At 37.3% G+C, this 19282-nt stretch overlaps 3 protein-coding genes across 6 annotated transcripts; 2 read left to right on the top strand and 1 right to left on the bottom strand.

The window, feature by feature from the left end:
- The first annotated feature begins 1837 nt into the window (after positions 1-1837).
- Positions 1838-9071, top strand: LOC147532364 (uncharacterized). Its single transcript, XM_086650456.1, has 12 exons — positions 1838-2270; positions 2908-3032; positions 3330-3774; positions 3865-3980; positions 4962-5736; positions 6123-6575; positions 6696-6884; positions 6968-7195; positions 7289-7637; positions 7735-7918; positions 8398-8889; positions 8952-9071. Exons 1-11 carry the CDS (start codon positions 2058-2060, stop codon positions 8870-8872), a joined length of 3552 nt encoding a protein of 1183 aa, XP_086506582.1. The 5' UTR covers positions 1838-2057; the 3' UTR covers positions 8873-8889; positions 8952-9071.
- A 1422-nt stretch (positions 9072-10493) lies between these two features.
- Positions 10494-16037, top strand: LOC147532363 (uncharacterized). 4 transcript variants are annotated; one of them, XM_086645592.1, is made up of 12 exons: positions 10494-10906; positions 11124-11192; positions 11651-11739; positions 12061-12107; positions 12196-12276; positions 12375-12540; positions 12634-12898; positions 12996-13061; positions 13452-13568; positions 14747-14813; positions 14996-15033; positions 15697-16037. In XM_086645592.1, exons 1-12 carry the CDS (start codon positions 10719-10721, stop codon positions 15770-15772), a joined length of 1269 nt encoding a protein of 422 aa, XP_086501718.1. In that variant the 5' UTR covers positions 10494-10718; the 3' UTR covers positions 15773-16037. The 4 variants fall into 4 exon arrangements, with proteins under 4 accessions (XP_086501718.1, XP_086501717.1, XP_086501720.1 ...); XM_086645591.1 differs by having other exon boundaries at positions 10539-10906; positions 12631-12898; XM_086645594.1 differs by lacking the exon at positions 15697-16037 and having other exon boundaries at positions 10557-10906; positions 14996-15037.
- Positions 16038-16352: 315 nt separating this feature from the next.
- Positions 16353-19282, bottom strand: LOC147532362 (patellin-3-like). The gene is made up of 4 exons (XM_086645589.1): positions 17603-19282; positions 17372-17496; positions 17144-17285; positions 16353-16868 (listed from the first exon to the last, which is right to left on the bottom strand). Exons 1-4 carry the CDS (start codon positions 18899-18901, stop codon positions 16614-16616), a joined length of 1821 nt encoding a protein of 606 aa, XP_086501715.1. The 5' UTR covers positions 18902-19282; the 3' UTR covers positions 16353-16613.

Genomic DNA, 19282 nt, shown 5'->3' with positions numbered 1-19282 from the left:
CAGGTCAAATGATAAATTATACAAAATCGAATATCTTCTACTCCAAAAACTCTCACCTAAACTTAAACGTCTTATCATGCGAACAATAAAAGTCAAATACGCTTCCACTTCGGAAAATAACTGGGAGCTCAGCTTTTCATCGGAGCGCATAAAACCAAGGTATTTAACTCGTTATTAGATCAAATAAAAAACAAGCTCTCCAAATGGAGTCATAACTTCCTCTCCCAAGCTGGCCGTACAGTTGTCATATCAACTGTAGCTGCGGTCGTTCCTCGATACCAGATGCAATGCTTCGCCATTCTCAAAGGCATAAGCAAAAGCATAGCGATACTACAAAAGTCCTTCTGGTGGGGAAAATCAAAAAGTGTATGAACCAAAGCATGGTCATATATCTGTCTCCCAAAGAAATTAGGAGGCTTAGGCATTCATCTTCCTCATCTGGATAATTCCGCTCTCCTCAGCAAACTAGCATGGCGACTAAAGTCCGATCCAAATGCTATCTGGGTCAAATTCCTTAAAGCCAAATACTTCCCAAACTCTTCCACTCTAGGTCCCACTAAAGCTCATCACTCTTGGAGCTGGAAGGTCCTCAAAAAATATTACGATAACATTGATAATCTCATTACGTGGGAAGTTCACACGGGTGATCACATCAACATCTGGTCTGATAACTGGATCCCAGGTCTCAATAACCCAGTCCCTAACACCTATAACTCTAATCTTACCAAAGTCGAGCAACTTATATCAAACATCAATGGAATAACGAAATCCTGAGCACAAATTTCGATGAACCAACAAAAAATCTCATTAAAGCTATCCCTCTTTACAATGAAGGTACGGATCAAATGAAATGGGCTCTCACTGAAGCTGGTAACTTCACGGTAAAATCTATGTATCAACACTTGAGCTTCAACAATAAGACTATCACCTCTCAACCACCTCTACCTTATAACTGGAACTTCATCTGGTCTCTTCCGACGATCCCCAGAATACAACTATTTATATGGAAAATATGCTCAAAGGCTCTCCCGGTCAGGGATAGAATCGGAAAATATATATAGATAATATTATAGCTTGCCCGAATTGCACGGACTCAGAAACTATAGAGCATGCCCTTCTTCATTGCCCTCTTGCAAAAAATATTTGGTTCTACTTTAATTTCCTGTCGTCTAATATTTCATCGATTTCTGATTGGATTTTTTCATGGCAGGATCAGAATCAATCCAGTCACACAGCAACCGATGTTCACTTTTCAACTATCATATGGCATATATGGAATACCCGATGTGACCATTACTTTCAGCATACAATCAATAATACTAGCTCAGTCATAAAAATGATTTTGGCTTTTCCTAAAACCAACAAAAGTATCATAAAATCGTCTTCCAGTCAAGTGGAAAAATGGCAACCACCATTGTCACCTTACCTGAAAATTAATGTGGATGCCTCCTTTACTAATATTAACTCTAATATTGGCACCAGTCTCATTGTTCACAATGGGCAATCTCAATTCATTGCAGCGAAAGCTACATCAACCCGAGCCAGAAACAGTGAAGAAAGCGAGGCTATTGGTATTCTACAGGCACTCAACTGGGCGGAGGAAAATCAACATAATATGATAATAATCGAAAGCGACAATATCAATTTCATCAAGCACCTGAAAAACCCAAGGCACAAAATTCAATGGCAATCGATGATCCACGTCAGGAAAATCAAAGAAATCAAGAACCGTCTCGAAAGCGTCAAATTCAGCCATACCAAGAGAATGCTAAATATTCAAGCGGACAAACTGGCTAAATGGACTCGCAAAAAGAATAGATCTAAGACTTGGATCAATGTTCGGTACTTTTTAGTTGCTCTGTATTGTAATGGTACTCTAGCTTCTTAATAATATTGGATAGTTCAACAAAAAATAAATAAATAAATATTGAGAAATATCAACTTTGAATCTGTTCGCTTTATTTTCTCTCTCCTCTAACTGTTGAATCTGTATTTGATTTTTCCATCTCATTTGATTTCCGTCCAACTAAACGGTTCATCAGATTGTATTGCTAACGATGGTTGAAATTGCCGGAATAAATTCATCAGATTCCAGCAAAGTAACCGGAATCGCTTTGGATCTCTCAGATTCATCATTGGTATCCCAATCGGAACCTCCATTAAAGGTACCTAAGCGTCTCCAACGGAGGCTAATGGAGAGTAAGAACAGTTCCGTCACTACAGCAGAAGAAATTGAAATGAAACTCAAAGAAGCCGATCTCCGAAGACAAGTATAATTCTTTCACTTTCACTTTCCTTTCTTTAACTGTATTTTATAATGTTCTTTGAAAATCTTATTTGTTTCCGAGTTAGAAGATATTTTTTCTTGTGAATTCAATTTAGATGCTAAAATTGTTATTTATAGTTTGCTATTAGGGTTGTCTTTGCTTAAAAGTTTCTCCTTTGAAACATTGTTTAGGGTTTTGAAGTAAGTTTCCATGAAATGCTGTACTTGGGAACTGGTATGCACTACTCAGTAGAATTTTGCCAAATATAATGCAGCAAAATTATGCTTAAATTAGTTTATTAGTAGAAACAGTAAGATTGGAACCCTAGTCTCTCCAGTGGACTGAAACACATGTTATTTAACCAAAGTGAGTTTTATGTTATGCTTAAATTGTTTGGTGCTGTATTTAGGTCTTAAAATATGGAACAATTTGTAGTAAGATTATATGAATCTTCCAAAAAAGGTATGGATACGTTTTGCCACGTTCATGTGGACAAAGTGGTTCACATTATCAATTGTTGGCTAGAGATTGTTGTTTGGTTACTTTGTTATTTCTCGTATTTTTCCTTTTCCTTATGGTTGGTAGATTTACAGACACGGGGATAGTGCATTATCAATCAATTTTTGGTATTTGGGTGCAGCAATTTCATGCATGGTTGTCAAACAAGGCTAGGACGACACAAAAAGTTCCTTCGCCGTCGTCAAAGCAAGATGAAGAGCTTGCCCAACGACTTGAAGGCAGACTTCGTGCAGCTGAGAAGAAAAGGTAAGGTCTTTTTATTAGGAAAATTTGTCTCCTTTTACTTGCTCAAGTTTAAGTTAATGCAACAACTGTTCCACCTAAGGTTCCAATCTAGTTTCATCTCTTGGGTTAATTTACCCTCGGAGTAGAAGTTTGCTTTTTAGGCTCTTCCTACCACTTTGATCATCATACCGAAAACAAAAACTGATGACTATGAGTCTATGACAATTTAGATGGAAGTGCGTACAAAATGTTATAAGAAATATGAGGTTTTCTGCCTATATATATGTATACTTTAATAGCACTTTGTTCTATCTACAGGTTGGGAATTCTGGCAAAGGCTCAGACACGCTTAACAAAATTAGATGAGCCGAGGCAAGAAACTAAAAATAAAGTGGAAATGCGTGTTGAGAAGCGATGTCAAGAGCTGGGATTAAGGGTTGAATCAAGAGTGCAACAGGTAGAGGCAAATCGGATGCTTCTTCGCAGACCTTGTAGGCAGCAAACGACTGCTGTGAAGGAGAAGAAGGCACAGTCCCTATTGCAGAGGATGCTTCAGGAAAGGAGATATAAGGATATTGTGCAAACTGCTTTGTCTCAAAAGCGTGCAGCAGCTTACAAGAAGCGGTTGGGACTATTGAAAACTGAGAAGAGACGGGCATTTGCAAAGGGAATGAAAGTGCAGAGGATAGTTGAGTTTGTTCACCACCAACGAGAGATTGAGAGAAACACTATCAAGGACCGTTTGGAAGATCGGCTCCAAAGAGTACATTTATGAATTGCTTCAAATCAATATGTTATTTTACTTCATTTTTCTGCTTGTATCATTGATTCGTCTGGTTTCTTTTTTAAATAGGCTAAGAGGCAAAGAGCTGAGTATTTGAATCAAAGAAGAAATCTCCAAAGTTCTGTTTGTCTTGATCGAAATAAGATGCACATGCAGGGGAGTCTCCTTTCAACAAAATTGTCAAGGTTAGTAAGTTACTTCATTTGAATAAAGGAATGAAATTTTGGTTTCGGTGGAAATTTTGGTCGGTCCAAAAGTGGAAACATTTCGGTCGGTATGGAAATCTTACAAATCTATAGAAATGATATAAATATGATGCAATTATGTATATTATTATTAAACCATAATGAAGCATGAAAATGATGCTTCTAACGGATTAACATAATATATTAGTTTGAGAACCTATTGTCAATTACACAGTTATATCATGGGGGTTACTAAGATAAAAATCCAGTTAGGCAGTTAAGTCAGTGCGTAAATCATTCAAATAGATTTAAAAAACATCAAAAACCATAAAAATCAAGAGATATCTATGAGAAATGAAGATAAAAAAGATTAAAGAAGAGATATGTTTCTAGTATTAGTTTCTGAAGTTTTTGCTAGATTTCTATTACGTCGGTCAAAATTTCCATCCTGATGGTGGAAATTTCGAACAATTTCGGTCGAAATCCCCTCATTTCGGTGGAAACTATGCAGGAAATTTGGATAGTGAAATTTCATTCCTTGATTTGAATTAGTCTCTCCAATCGTTCTGTAGTGTATTCCCCTCTTTACAAGTGACTAAAATGTTTTTCTCCCAGTCCCGTGCAAGCTGTTTCATAACTTTCATTTAGGGCAATCTGATAACTTTTCTGTTTTAATTATTAATCATATGAACATCGAAAGGTAGCTTACAAATCATTAATAAAAAAGTTACATTTTTTATACTTTTCATCTTCATCTTTTGAGCTTCAAGGTGCTTGTGAAAATTGAGCTGTAAATGACTACATGATTCTTTTCTGCATGTATATCTTTTCTTAAATATCAGATACTATCCTCCTGTTTCTCAAAAATTAGGAAAACAGGTTATCTAAGGTTCATGAAATTAAGTGAATACCATATATTCAATTTGACTCCAATTTTTACCATCTAAAGAGAATTCATATGCTAAAACTATTTCATGTCAGGTGCTGGAGGCGGTTCTCAAGGTTAAGGAAAACTACATTTGCTTTAGCTAAAGATTACGAGGCATTAGAAATCAACACGAAAAATGTCAAGTTGATGTCATTTGAGCAGCTTGCGCTTCAGGTTGAATCAATCTCAGCCCTTCAAACAGTAAAAGCTTTATTTGACCGTTTGGAGAGCCGCTTTACACTCTCACAGGCTACTACTGTTACCAGTACTCCATCTAGTTCTGGTAACATTGATCACATGCTCAAAAAACTTGCTTCTCCAAAAAGGCATTCACTTACTAATGCTACTCGTACTAGAGAAAAGAAAGTAGGACCGACTAAAGAAGGGTCTAAATCTCTAAGTAGGCTAGCCAGGTATCCAGTCAGAGTAGTGCTATCTGCTTATATGATATTGGGATATCCAGGTGCAGTTTTTAGTGAGAGAGGAGATCACGAAATTGTGCTAGTTGAATCTGCAGAAAAATTTGTTCAAGAGTTTGAGTTAATAATGCATATTATATTACGTCACCCCATGCACAGCACCCGTCAGGAAGATTCCACATTGCCGAGTAAACTGACCTTCAAATCCCAGTTGAAATCCTTTGATGCAGCATGGTGCTCTTATCTTAATCATTTTGTGGCTTGGAAAGCTAAAGATGCTAGTTCTCTTGAGGAGGATCTCGTGAAAGCTGCTTGCCAACTTGAGTTATCTATGATGAAGAAGTGCAAGCTAAGTCCAAAAGGGGTTAATGGTGCTCTTACTGATGATATGAAGACTATCCAGAAACAGGTTTAGTTTCACTCTTTGTTTTTGTCCCTACTTTTTGAGCTTCATTTTCTCTTATTTTTGTTGTTTTCTTCCCGTTTTGCTTGAATCAAGTATACTTTCTAGAAATGATCTTTTTTTTTTTTTTTACTTTTGAATGAATATATTAGAAATAAAATATGATTTGGTACCATGGTCTGACTAGGATCACCTAATGCTTAATGTTTAGAAGGTTATTATGCTAATTGCTAAACAATCTAGTGGGATTGCTTTAAGTGCTGGAGATATTTTAGTGCCACAAAATCGGGCCAAGTCGAGGTCTTTGAATGGGTATTATTGTATTAAAGCTTAATTGTTGAGGTATTCTGAACTCACATCTACAACCACATAACCTCAAAATATATTGACAGGTTGCAGAAGATCAGAGACTTCTGAGGGAGAAAGTGCACCATCTTAGTGGTTATGCTGGAATTCAACGTATGGAACGTGCTCTTTTCGAAACAAGGTCGAGATTCTTTAAAGTTAAGGAGAGTAAGAGTTCATTGGTTCCACAAGCTGATCATGAGTCATCTGCAACTCTGCCCACTTCTTTACGTTCTGTCTCAGATGAAAAAAGAATATTACTTGATGCTGGTGAGAGACCAAGTGATGTAGTTTGCTCGCTGTTGAAAGATGCTTCTTCCATACCCACAGAGGCTGGATCGTCCAGTCAGGTCAGAAATATTGATGGTACTCAATTAGGTTCTTCAGCTGGTGAAATGGCGTATGAAAATGAAAAACTTGTGAATGATATTATCCACGGCCATCGTGGTTCATTTCTGGAAAACTTAAACGTTGGCGATCAAGATCATGATGGTCTTAAGGTTAGCATATACTTTACTAGTGACGCTTCGAAACCATTTTTATGAAGTTAATGCACAAAGTCACGTACTGAGTACAAGTTATAAATCCTTACTGCATTTTGCTACCGTCTTTTGGAGCAGGAAAAAGTAAGAACGACAATGGAAGAGGCTTTCTGGGATGGTATCACAGAGTCTATGCGACTAAACAATCCCAACCATGACCGTGTTGTCGATCTCATGAAGGAGGTGAGGGATGAACTGTGTGAGATTGCTCCACAGAAATGGAGGCAAGAGATTCTCGAGGCTATTGATGTAGAGATTCTCTCTGGGGTAACTAACTTCATTCCTGAAGGAAAAATGTAAATTGGTATTTTACTAATATAAATTAGAAATTAACTTTTTTTCCCCCTTAGGTATTGAGATCAGAAACCTATGACATGGTTTATCTTGGGAAGATCCTGGAGTTTGCACTTATCACTTTGCAAAAGCTTTCAGCTCCAGCAAACGAGGATGAGGTAAGGAAGAGCCACGAAAAGTTTATGAAAGAACTTGGAGAGATATCTCAATCTAGAGATAACTCAAGTGCTTCTTTTGTAATTGCAACAATTAAGGGTCTGCGCTTTGTTTTGGAGCAGATTCAGGTTCCATTTTTAGCTCCTCCCTTTCTTATTCCAGATTTTTCTAATCTGTCTTGTTTTATGATCTTATCCCTTTTGAAATGAATTTTCTTGTAGGCACTCAAGAAAGAAATAAGCATTGCTCGTTTAAAAATCTTGGAACCACTACTAAAGGGACCTTCTGGTTTTGAATACCTTAAAAAGGTTTTTACCAGCCATCATGGATTCCCGCATGATGCCTCAAAATCTCTACCGCATACAGCAAGGTGGCTCTTATCTCTGCGTGATATTGCAGATCAAGAATGGATCGAACACAAGGATTCCCTGGCGTCTTTAACAACGAGCAATGTGGGATCTTCTCAAGGTGTCTCTCCTTCGATTACCCTTCGAACTGGCGGCAACATTCCTATGCTGTCGAATAATCAGCTACTATATTCTTCCTCAAATTCTGTTTCAAATGGTGCAGGTTTGGAGTTCAAAGAGCGAGCTAATATAGTTCTTATTCTTGTTTGAGTACTCTTCGGTAATTTACTATAACATTATTGCTTTCTTCTGTTCGTCAGGTACTCAACAACCAGAATGCAAAGGAGAAAAAGTTGATCTTTTCCTGAGGCTTGGTTCATTAAAGTTAGCGAGCGAGATCGAGGGGTTAACTCTGAAGGATTTACCTGAAACTCTTGAGCTTAATCTTTCAAGACTAAGGGCTGTTCAGGCCCAAATTCAGAAGGTCGTTGTCATTTCTACCAGGTAGATGAATAGTTCCCTTCCTCTATCTCATTTACTTAGTGAAGCTCGAGAAAAATAAGTGAGTCTTTTCAGAGATCGAGGTGCTGTTTTTTTCTCTTTCTTGTTTGAATTTGATTCATCTGAATCAAATGGGCCCAAAATCAACCCGGATCGGCCATTCAGAGAGTTAGACATCATGATTCAGACAAATAACCTGTCTGATATCCGACTTAGAAAAAAAACAATCACTACCTCATAGTTAAGTAATCCTCCTTGTATCTAAACGCAACCCCCAAAACTCCAAAAAGGAAACTCTTAATCGATGTATTAGAAGTAAAAAAATAGTGATATTTACGAGATAAACTGCAAGTTTTCTCGAAATAACTAGCGACTAGTGAGAGTAGAATGAGGTATAGTTTATCTTATGTAAGAGTAATGTAACAGTCCTAGTATTTATCTTATAGTTCATTGAATCTGAAACTTCTTAATTTTATTGACAGTATTTTAGTTCACCGGCAAATAATCCTCAGTGAAAATTCAACTTCAAGCTCAGAAGAAATGGAAACTGAACTATCCAACTCCATTAAAAAACTCACTGAACTCTTAGACAATGTTGAAGACGTGGGTATTAAAGAAATCGTCGAAGCAGTTACTAAGCTTTCAGACATAATTGACCCTGAAAAACTACAAGCAAGAAAAGAAGTAATATCGAACATTCTAATCAAAAGCCTACAAGAAGGAAATGCTGTATACACAAAAGTTTCTCGTGCCATATATTTAGCAACAAGGGGTGTTGTTCTGGGAGGAAGTGGGTCTCGAGGAAAGGAATTAGCAGAAACTGCACTTCGACGGATAGGAGCTGTTGTTCTTACCGAACGGGTGATTAGAGCTGCAGAAATATTGATTTTGGTTGCAAGTGTATCACGTAAGGTTCATGGACCTTGGTACGATGAACTTTTCAAGAATGTGGTATGATTATCCATAAACTTGAGGTAATCTATTATTTGCTTTCATTTCTTTGATACTTGAATCGAAAAGATTTTCTGTGTTGTAGTTATACAAAATAGAAATTTACGTATATGTTTGCCACGAATTATTTCACCATGGAAGAAATATTTGCTTGTGCAGAAAGTGTGTTAATGAATAACAATGAAGTAAGATTTGGATTGAAAAACTGTATGTGTCGCTTAAGAATTATTTCACTATCGAAGGATGGTGGTGGTGTAAGAATTTCCATATCTTTGTTTGGCAACTGTCCGACTGCGTGTTGTTGTGTTGTTGTAAGAGCATCTCCAATGCAATACTAGAAATTGAAAAACACAACATTTGAGATTTATTTTGAGGATCTTAATTGTCTACTCAATATTACCCGCAAAGTACCAATTTAAGAAATGACAATTAAGTAATTCTTAAGTTTTTAGAGTGTTATATTGGAGATGTCTTTAGAATTGAGGAAAATTAAAATTTGACACATAAGACAATTTATTTATTTATTTTTGAATTTTGCATTGGAAAGGATTTAAAATTATACTCCTCTTTTGCCACTTTCCAGTGTTGACACTTATTGAATTGGTTTTTCCGAACTGGTGTGGTGGTGCAGAAATGTCTTGTGTTTGGGAGGAGTGCCTATCATTTTCTTTTGAAATAAGAAATTAATAAGGTTCAATGCGAATTAGCAATACAGATTGGGATGTGATAACGATCCCAAAATTCAGTAGCATGATTCATGTATGCTCGTGAGCCACGATATTGTCGATGAAAAAAGAAAATGAACTGAATCAAATCCCTGAATAATGAATTCGATAACGAATGTTAATCATAATTGTCGAACTTTCCAAAGAATTGTGTCGATGGTTCCATTAATTGCATCTTTATTTGCAATCACCTTCAACAATACGATTTTGAATACCCATTCTTTCATATCTTTGGCATTGTGGTTCATGACTCTACAAGTAAACAAAGCGCAGGAGAATCACACCTCATCTGCACCAGATCAATAGATGAAAGTGAATGTCAAGCAGCTTTGAAAGACATTTTGTGGGTGGAAAATCTGGAGTAAAACACTTGCTTTTGGAAGGAGACTCATTTAATCTTAGCAACTTTTTTAATGGCTACCAAAAACATTCCCACTCCTTTACTACTATCTCCTTTTTGCATTTATATAGAAAGTTAAATAGCAAAGCTCATTTTGTAGCTATTAACTCTAGGAAACCTGGATTACCTTACTATCCTTGCTTTCCTAACTGTCTCTCTTCTCATCATAGCATCCGTGTAACAAACCCTTATTTGGAATAGATGTCATGGTTTGACAAGTTTGTCTTGAAAAAAAAAATTTGAAGAAGTTGTCCTCAGTTGTTAAAATCAAAGGAATGGTATTCCACTGGGCTATCAAACAGCCATGGATCAAGAATATAAACTTTAGTGACTCCATTTGTAATTGGGATGCTTTATCAAGGCTTTAAGCTTTCCAATGTATTAACTTGTAATATTATTGAGTTTTCGGTAGCCTTCTCGGCTACCATTTACTCGGTCGAGTAATGAACTATTTTGCCTCTTCCAAAAAAAAAAAAAAAAGATGAGTGCCCGTAAAACTTCCATCAGCGATTTGACTTCTGTTAAATCGTCAATTAAAATAGTTATAGGGGCAGTCACGGAAATCACCACAATAAGCTCCTTCCCTCCTTTATCTCCCTCTCTCTCTAACTTTGGAGATTCAACTTTCGAGGGAAGAAGGAAGAAGCTAAACTGAGGAAGACGGAGCTGTCTCTTCACTGCTAGTGCTAGGGTTTTTCGAGGTCATTTTATGTGTTAGAAGAGTTCAATGGCAAGCTCAACTATTGCTAAACCCAGTCGAGGTCGACCAGTTACTCGGTCTGGTTCTAGTTCTTCATCCAGGTCCCGATCCTCTTCCAACTCCCGTTCTCGTTCTAAATCCATCTCTTCCTCCTCCTCCTCTCAATCTCGAAGCTCCAGATCTCGTAGCCGAACCCCTCCCTCTAAGCGAAAAGGGTACCTCTCTCTCTCTCTCTCTGAGGATAATGAAGGTTCTGAACTATGTTGATTTCCACTGTCTCTCTAAGCCTAAACCTAGATATATTCTAGGTTTAGTTTACCCAAGAATGTAATTATCTTTGCATATTTGTATAATGTGGTCTTTCTTGTTATCTTCATGATAATTTAGTAAATACATTATACACCTTTGACCCTATGTTTCTCTTATTAATAGTCCCACAGACTCAGCAAAGCTAGGTCGCTCACCACGGCCATCGACTAAACGAGCTTCACCACCTCCAAGGTAAATTTAGTTTTTAACTACTGTCTTAGGGTTTGAGAGGGTTCTTGTTTTAGTGTTATCTATCGAACACCCTTTTATCCGCACGCACCAGAAGTCAGTTTTTGACTCGTTCCCACTACTATAAAAAAAAACTATATTCCCTTAATTGGGTTACTGACCGCATCACCTGTTATTTAATTTATGTAGTTGATATAGCAAACTTCTGTTAGGGGTGTTCTTTTAGCTGCACAATTTGTTCATTAGGATCCGAGGGCATGGATGCTTTACGTATTTGTTTTTTTTTTAGCGGTATCGATTGACATTCTCCTGTAAAGATGATTCACAGTTAACTTTTACCTGTAGTTTAGGGGACTGTTCTAGAGAACATATTGCAACTCCACAGAGTTCTAAAATGTAGTTTTGATATATCACTAAATGCATGTTTCTTGCCGATAATCTTATACTACCATTGCTTTCAGGAAAGCCTCCCCGATTCTTGAATCCGTTGTGCTTCACATTGATCAGTTGACCAGGAATGTTAATGAAGGCCATCTGAAGGAGATATTCGGTAAGCACCCCCAACCATCAACACAGGCAAAGATCTAAATAAGTTCACATAAATGGCTGGAACCACAATAATTGTTTCAGTGTCAAAATTGTCACTCACTCATGTGTGATACTGTGATATACTTACTATTTCTCATCCATTTGAATGCTATTGAGTCGTACTTGATCTATTAATTCTGTACCCAGACATAGCTCTGTATCTATTTAGTTTTTAATGTAAGGCACTGGTTTAGGTGGGGATGCGCATCCGTGCTTCTATGTGCGCCCGTAAGCTTATTAGCCTAGTGGTTTGTGTTTATCGGTTTTCAAATTTTGTTTGTAGGTAACTTTGGTGAAGTTGTAAATGTGGAGTTGACAATGGATCGCAGTGTAAGTTTGTAATTTTGTTTAAAGAACTTGTTGTTGTCCTTGTCCATGCATTTGTAGAATATGAGTATGTGATTAATTACACTTGCAGGTTAATCTTCCACGGGGATATGGATATGTTGAGTTTAAGACAAGAGCTGATGCAGAAAAAGCCCTTCTTTACATGGATGGTGTATGGCTTCATTGAATTTGAATTGACAACAGAATATGTTATGTAATTAAAACACATTATTGGTTACAGACCTAAATATCTCATTGGACTTGACACAGGCTCAAATTGATGGTAGTGTTATTAAAGCAAGGTTCACGTTACCCCAACGCCAAAAGGTTGCATCACCAAGGAAGGCTGGTTCAAATGATCCTAGAAAAGAAGCTTCAGAGAAGGACATTGTTACCGATGATGTTGAGAAGGATGCAGCCCTAAGGCAAAGAGATTGTACGTTACACTTTGTTACCAAAAGAATTATGTTTGTTTACTTGTTTTGTTTTGCGTATTATAACCTTGTCTCATTGGACCTCATTTCAGCAGCTTTGCTACATCGAAAATCTATTTCACCACCAAGAAGGAGATCTCCTGTTACGCATCGAAGAGGCGAATCTCCTCAACGTCGACCAGGTTCTCCTCAACGTAGACCAGGTTCTCCTCAACGTAGACTAGCTTCTCCTCAACGACGTCGCGCTGAATCCCCAGTTCATCGTCGAGGGGTATCTCCTTCCCGTCGTCGAGAAACTTCTCCCAGGAGGAGGCCTGCATCTCCTTCTAGAAGACGTTCAATTTCCCCAGCTCAACGACGGTATAGGTCACCTTTACTGTTAGCAACTTCCAAGCCTACTTACTTTTCTCTTTAGTTAACTTTGTTTCTAAAGTTAGGCTTATACTCTTGTTAACAGTGTTTCTCCCCGAAGGATGCGTGGTAGTCCTTTTCGAAGACGCTCTCCCCTTCCAATGAGACGACGGTAAGCTGAGATAAATCACTAAATCTAGGATGTTGATTTTCTTAATTCTGTTCTGTTTTTCAGTCCGAAATGTCTGTTATGATTATTAGGCATAAGTTTGAGCTGTCTACCCAGGCTCAGCTTATAGTTCATATTTTTCTAACATCCTTACTATGAAAGTCCATGATGTGCAAGCTTACTATATGCTAAGTGATACAGTTCTACACTATCCCAGTGCTTAAAAGGAAAGAAGCTATTAAAAGTAACTGCATTTGCTACTAGTTGACATTATCTTGTTAGTTGTTACAATGTTACTGTAAATTGTACATGTGAAGTTGAACTTAACATTGTAAGATATATAATCCAGATACAATTTCTTGTTCTTTAGAAATAAAGTTGTTTTTTTTTCAGTTCTCCCCCTAGACGAGTGCGTAGTCCTCCTAGAAGGTCACCTATCAATCGTAGGCGTAGCCGCTCTCCTATTCGCAGACCTGCTCGCTCACCTTCAAGATCTGTCTCTCCTCGTCGGTATATTTCTAATCATCTCTGATAATGATAATACCATCTGAGTTAGTGATCTAATTTGATAAAGACTAGTTGATGAATTATCTTAGATTTTACATAGTGTAGAAAAGAAAATTACTTCCTAGGCTTCATCTATGTCAAACTATTATATGAGTTTTCAGTTTTTGTGAACATCTTTCATATTTTACAACGTTTCTCACAATGAAGAAAATATCTGAATGAAGTCCTTCATTATGTCACCCCTATGAATACTATATATTTTCCATGCTGTGCCTTGATGACTTCTTGTAGTTGAATGGCAACAAGCAACATATCTTTATAATCAGTTCCAAGTTGTTTGAATAGCTAATCACTAGTTTTCTCTGGAATTATTAACATATGGCTATAGCCTTACTTTGTAGGCTTTAGGGTCCCTTTGGTTCTTTTGAAAATGATTGAATGTGAAAGTCATTTTTTCCTTGTAGAAAAGAAGACTAACTTTTTCACATAAAAAATTCGATTGTTCATGTTAGGTTGGGTTTGGGGTGAGAAAACAGGCTACTACAAATAGAGAAAAAAGAGATTGTGGAGGAGAGGATCAACATTAGTTTAACTGTTTGAAATCACTAAGAGTAAAGGGCATTACTAAATTGATGATGTCATTATTCTTTCAATCTTTATATTATGAGGACCCCCCACCCCCACCCACCAATCACATACCAATTCATGTTTGTTCACATAATTTGATATGAAGTATTTAAATTTAATGAGGCTCTCTCCCTAGTTTGTGCTTTGTTAGGTTTTTTTTTCTAAATTGTGGGCACGTCACTGCCTGATACCACAAACTTCTCGTGTTCATTAGCGGAAATATGTAATATTCTGTATTTAATAATTACAACTACCCAATTCAAATTATCTTCCCCTCTAAACCACTTTGCGACAAGGGATAAAATGGTGACAGGACAGTAATGGGGTAAGTGGGTTACACCACCTTGATTTAGTAATCCGGAGCTATCCTGCGATGACCATTAGGTCCATTACTCAGATGATTGACGGGTAACTTCGATATGTTATTTTTTAGATTGCAAGTGTCGTAATTTTTAAAAGGTTGAAAGATATTTTGTTTACATTTTTAAGTTTGAAACTTTTTTTTGTATATATGTTCTTCACACATGTTGTTCTGTGCCATCTGCCTGAAACAGAGGTCGAAACTTTGCTCAAAGACGTGGAAGGTCTTCATCATATTCCAGTTCGCCAAGTCCTCGCAAGGTCTCTCTCCTTCAGTGTTCTTTTTTATCAATAAATTACAATTTCTCAATTCTATGATATTATCCATCTTAAATTTGTGATTTGTGTGTTCTTAAAACAATCTGTAAGATTATAAATCTGGACTGTTCTTTTTTAGTTAATTTGAAATTAATTACGAATTTCAATCATATTTTGTTCTACAGGGGGTTAAGAAGGTCTCAAGGAGTCGTAGTCCTAGAAGGTAACTTTTCCATTTCATTCCTTTTGCATCCAATTATAAAATAACTTCTTGATTTGCACATGACCTGGCTAGTACAAGATGGAGTGGCATATGAAACTCTGCCCATTTTTGAGTTGGTCCGATGGCTTCTACTAGCTGCTAAAGCTTGAGTAAGAAGCCTCTATTGCTTGTTGATATGAACCAGTAGTCCTTGAATGAAACAATGGTTTCCAGATCACCCTGTTAATATTTTCTAGCGCAACCAGGTCTCATTAGCACCAAGAAGTGCTTCTTGTTTAGACTTTTAAGTTCAATATTCCCGAATTATTGATAATGACCTACACCATTTACTCAAGGTATGATAGCGAAATTGAACTAGATATATGCTGTAATCAGTTACTACACAAATTACTAGTGTCCTGTGTTAATTTCTGTAGATAGGGTTTGTATTTTTGGTTAGGTTTGATCTAATATTTGACTGGAGGTCTAAATTAACGGGAGTCAGATTTCAGAATGTTTTTTCTTGCCTTATGTCTGACTCGTCTGAGTGGCTGCTTTGAGTTGATTTTGGGTCCATTTGAGTCAGACTCAGACTAGTAGGGTGAGTCAGATATTGACAACGAAGAAAAACACCACCTTTGTTTCTTTGATCAGTTTTTAATTTTGAGGTCGACTCTTTTTTAGGGGCGGGAGAGGACGAAGCAGCAGCTATAGCCGTAGCAGCAGCAGCAGTAGATCTCCTCCTCCCAAACCTAAGTAGATCTCTCTCATGACAGTGGATCTGATACCATCATCGATCAGGTGATGACTTGTTTTGTAATGTTCCGTGACTGCTATATGGTACAGCTAAAAATACATCTTCTGGTCATCGCTATGAAGTAATGGAAGTTTATCCTCGTGATTTTTTTTTATGTTTTTTTTTTCAAGTGAAGGATCTTTTGATTATCAATGAGACTCTCAGGTTACTGCGGTGAAACATCGTTAACTCTGTAATTTCTCTGCTTGAATTTACTTGAACTCTTTTTTCATATAATGAGCTTCAACCTTATAGCCGACATTTTTCTTCGATCCTTTGATAACAATCTGTTAGTTACACCAGGAGTGACCACAATCAGTTGGGACTGACTGAACTTTGAAATCAAATCACAGTTTGTTGTGTCTGAACTTATTAGCTTAGTTGACATTATAGAATAATTAAGTTTGTAGGAGACTTGAAGCTCCAGTTACCTGACCTAACTTAATATGTGGATAGGCATTCCTTCAAGGTTTGGACAAAAAATAACTCGGGTATGTTACGACCTACGAGAATCATAGAATAGGAAATACGGACAGTGAAAACAGAAACAAATAAGAATAAAATTTACATTAAACTTTACAGTAAAAACCAACATCAAAACTGAAACCAAATACACTTTCTCTTTGAGCAAAATAAAATACGAATAATTCCCCATAAATAAAATTAATATAACAAATAAATAAATAAAATACCCTTTATTTTCTCTTCAAAAACAAAAAACCAAATCCAAAGAAATGGGTAGCAAATTCAGCATATATCTTTCATTTCAGGTTCTTGAGGTTGAAATCTAATGAATTCATTAGATTTAATCTGAGGACGGTTTGGTCTTAGACCTGTAGAGGAGCTTCTTCTTCTTGGAGGTAGGGTTGTCAATGGTGAGAACAACCTTTCCTGGTTCTCCGATTTTGAAGCTGCTACATAAAACGGGTTCATCGGTAGAAATCAACTTCCTTGTTTTAGATACAATTACTGTATACCCATTTTCAGCATCTGGAATAAATTCAGAACAGTAGGTAACTTCCCATCCGATAACTCGAAGCTCCCAAACAAGAGTGCTTATCTGCAAACCATAAGAAAGATTCAGTATTTGAAATGAACACCAAACTGGTTGTGCCATGCCGATTCGTATCAAATCGGTCGGCTCATGTTTGTTGGGTCGTGATGAAACAGGTCGTTTCCGTTGCGGATCATAACCCGTTTATGAGCCATTTTGGAGATCCACTCAAACAGGTCATGGCGGGCAAGAAACAGCCTGAGATGACCTGATATGGATCTCTTTCAGAGTAAGGGAATAACTAGTAAAAGAATTATGATCTGGGTACTGAGAATACCCACCTCAGAAACAGGTAATTCAACAGTTTGTTTAGATAATGGTTTAATGGTGATCTCTGTAACTGCATCTTCTGTGCTGAATTCCTTTTCGCCAACCTTGTTGAGACCTCCGAACTGAACTGGTACTTGTTCAGGAGCTATATATCTGTTTCCATAATCGAAACGAAATCACATCAGCACAACGAAATTTCGAGAAAGACAGAGGAGAGAGTTTTGCAGAGAGAGACTTACTTGAAAAGGGTTTCAGCAGATCTGGACGGTCCGGCAAAAAGAAACTTGCTCTTGGTCCTTTGAGTCAAGAAAGGACTGATCATCCGATTCACAGCAAGGTACCACCATGGAACATTAATGAAGATCTACAAAACCAAAATAAGATATAATCTAAATCCTAAAACCCAGTAATAATCTAATCTTAATAAATGAAATAATCAATCAATCGAAACTTAAAATAAATCGAATTACCTGTTTAGCAACAAATTCAGGGTAATTATCTTGAAGCAAAGAAAGAGCTTGATTAGTAGCGATACGAAGTTCACTCTTAAAAGGACCAGGAGAGTTCTTCATATCATTGATCTGAACGATCGTCGAAATACCACCTGGTGTGAAATCAAGCTTCCTAATACTCTTCTCCAAGAATTGAATCCTCCATTTCAGAAACTTTTGACTTTTCTCTGTATCAGAAAAAGTTTTCTGATACAATTCCTTGTTCAAGAACTCTCCAAAAACATTATAACAAACAAGATGACCTTCTTTATCAACCCCATTAATGAAAACAACTTTTTCAAGATCAGTACCAAGATCTTCTTCAATTAGTTCATCAATTCCAAATTCTTTCCTCCAACTAACAACGTTCTTAAGCATAGTAAAAGCTTCTTTTACCTTGAAATCTCTAGCTTTGAGAAATTTCAGAAGGATAGTGTCAGTTCTTTCATCAGCTAATAGTGGGATTCCATAGATTGAAACTTCTTCAGGTGGTGGTGGCGGAGCTTGTTCTTCTTCTTCAACGACAACTACAGTTGTTTCTTCAAGAACAACGACTGTATCAGATTCAGTAGTAGTAGTAGCAGGAAGATCAAGTTCTGGTTCTTTGGTTGATTGAACAACTACAATTGTTTCTTCAATTGCTTCAACAGTTTTAGCACCATCTTCATCAACCACAGGAGCTTCCACAACTGGTTCTGGTACTGATACCTCCTCTTTCTTCTCTTCTTCTTCTTTTACTGGCTCAGGAATTGGTTCTGGGTTCGATTCTGGTTCTTTTGGAGTGGATTCAATATGGGTTTCCTCAGAATTTGATTCTTTCTTTTCTTCAACTTCGGTTTTTTTCTCTTCAACTTCTGGTTTTTTCTCCTCTGTTTCTGTTTTTTTCTCTTCTTCTTCGGGTTTCTTTTCTTCTGGTTTAGGAGTAGGAGAGGTGAATTCATGGTTATTAAGAGCTAATTGAATGAGTTGTTTGAATTCATCTAGGGCTTTTTTCTCGGGATCTTCAACTTCAGAAACAATTTTACATTCTTCCTTCAAAGAACTAGATTGAGCAACTTCTTCTGTTACTTGTTCTTCTCCTTCCTTTGGTTTCTCTGTCTCGGCGCCACCAACTACTTCTGTAGTTTTTTCACTAGTTTCCTCAATTACCAATGGAATATCTTTTGTTTCTTCTTTCTTCAGCTCCACCAATGGAGCAGAAGTAGCTTCTGATTCAGCAACCACTGTCACCACCTCGACCACCGCTGACGGTGTTGAAGCTTTGGTTTCCTCAGCCATGGAGAAGAGGAGGAGATGGGTAATGGGTTATAGGTTGATTGATGGTGGAGAAGAGAGAGAGAGAGAGAGAGAGAGAGAGAGAGAGAGAGAGAGAGAGAGAGAGAGAGAGAGAGAGAGAGAGAGAGGGTTGAGAGAGAGAGGGGAAGAGTGGTGGTTTTATGAAGGGTAGGAAGAAGAGGTTCAAAGGTAGGGGGAAAGAGCTGTTTGTAGTTTGTACACCTCGGATGATTCAAACTACAGTCTGTCACCTTTAGAGCCAGCTTGGTAATCTTCTCATCCTGGGTCCCAAACCCTAACTCAAACTTAACCAGAAATTTTCTCACAAATTTCATGGTAGTATTAGTCTGTATGGACCAAATCAAGTTGCATTTCTTTTTCATG

Source organism: Eschscholzia californica, unplaced genomic scaffold, assembly GCF_041429995.1.
Source record: "Eschscholzia californica isolate CP2 unplaced genomic scaffold, dmEscCali1.0.p SCAF_6, whole genome shotgun sequence".
Classification (NCBI taxonomy): Eukaryota; Viridiplantae; Streptophyta; class Magnoliopsida; order Ranunculales; family Papaveraceae; genus Eschscholzia; species Eschscholzia californica.
This window is presented reverse-complemented; position numbering and strand designations above follow the sequence as displayed.

Bases quoted from the DNA above. Each gene is read 5' to 3' on its own strand.
- LOC147532362 (XM_086645589.1), bottom strand. From the start codon at position 18,901: ATGGCTGAGGAAACCAAAGCTTCAACACCGTCAGCGGTGGTCGAGGTG. The intron at 17,286-17,371 runs GTAAGTCTCTCT...TTATGGAAACAG, and splicing joins TCTGCTGAAACCCTTTTCAA to ATATATAGCTCCTGAACAAG. The intron at 16,869-17,143 runs GTGGGTATTCTC...TATGGTTTGCAG, and splicing joins TTGAATTACCTGTTTCTGAG to ATAAGCACTCTTGTTTGGGA.
- LOC147532363 (XM_086645591.1), top strand. From the start codon at position 10,719: ATGGCAAGCTCAACTATTGCTAAACCCAGTCGAGGTCGACCAGTTACT. The intron at 11,193-11,650 runs GTAAATTTAGTT...CATTGCTTTCAG, and splicing joins CGAGCTTCACCACCTCCAAG to GAAAGCCTCCCCGATTCTTG. The intron at 15,034-15,696 runs GTAACTTTTCCA...ACTCTTTTTTAG, and splicing joins AGGAGTCGTAGTCCTAGAAG to GGGCGGGAGAGGACGAAGCA.
- LOC147532364 (XM_086650456.1), top strand. From the start codon at position 2,058: ATGGTTGAAATTGCCGGAATAAATTCATCAGATTCCAGCAAAGTAACC. The intron at 7,638-7,734 runs GTTTGGAGTTCA...TCTGTTCGTCAG, and splicing joins TTCTGTTTCAAATGGTGCAG to GTACTCAACAACCAGAATGC. The intron at 7,919-8,397 runs GTAGATGAATAG...TTTTATTGACAG, and splicing joins GTCGTTGTCATTTCTACCAG to TATTTTAGTTCACCGGCAAA.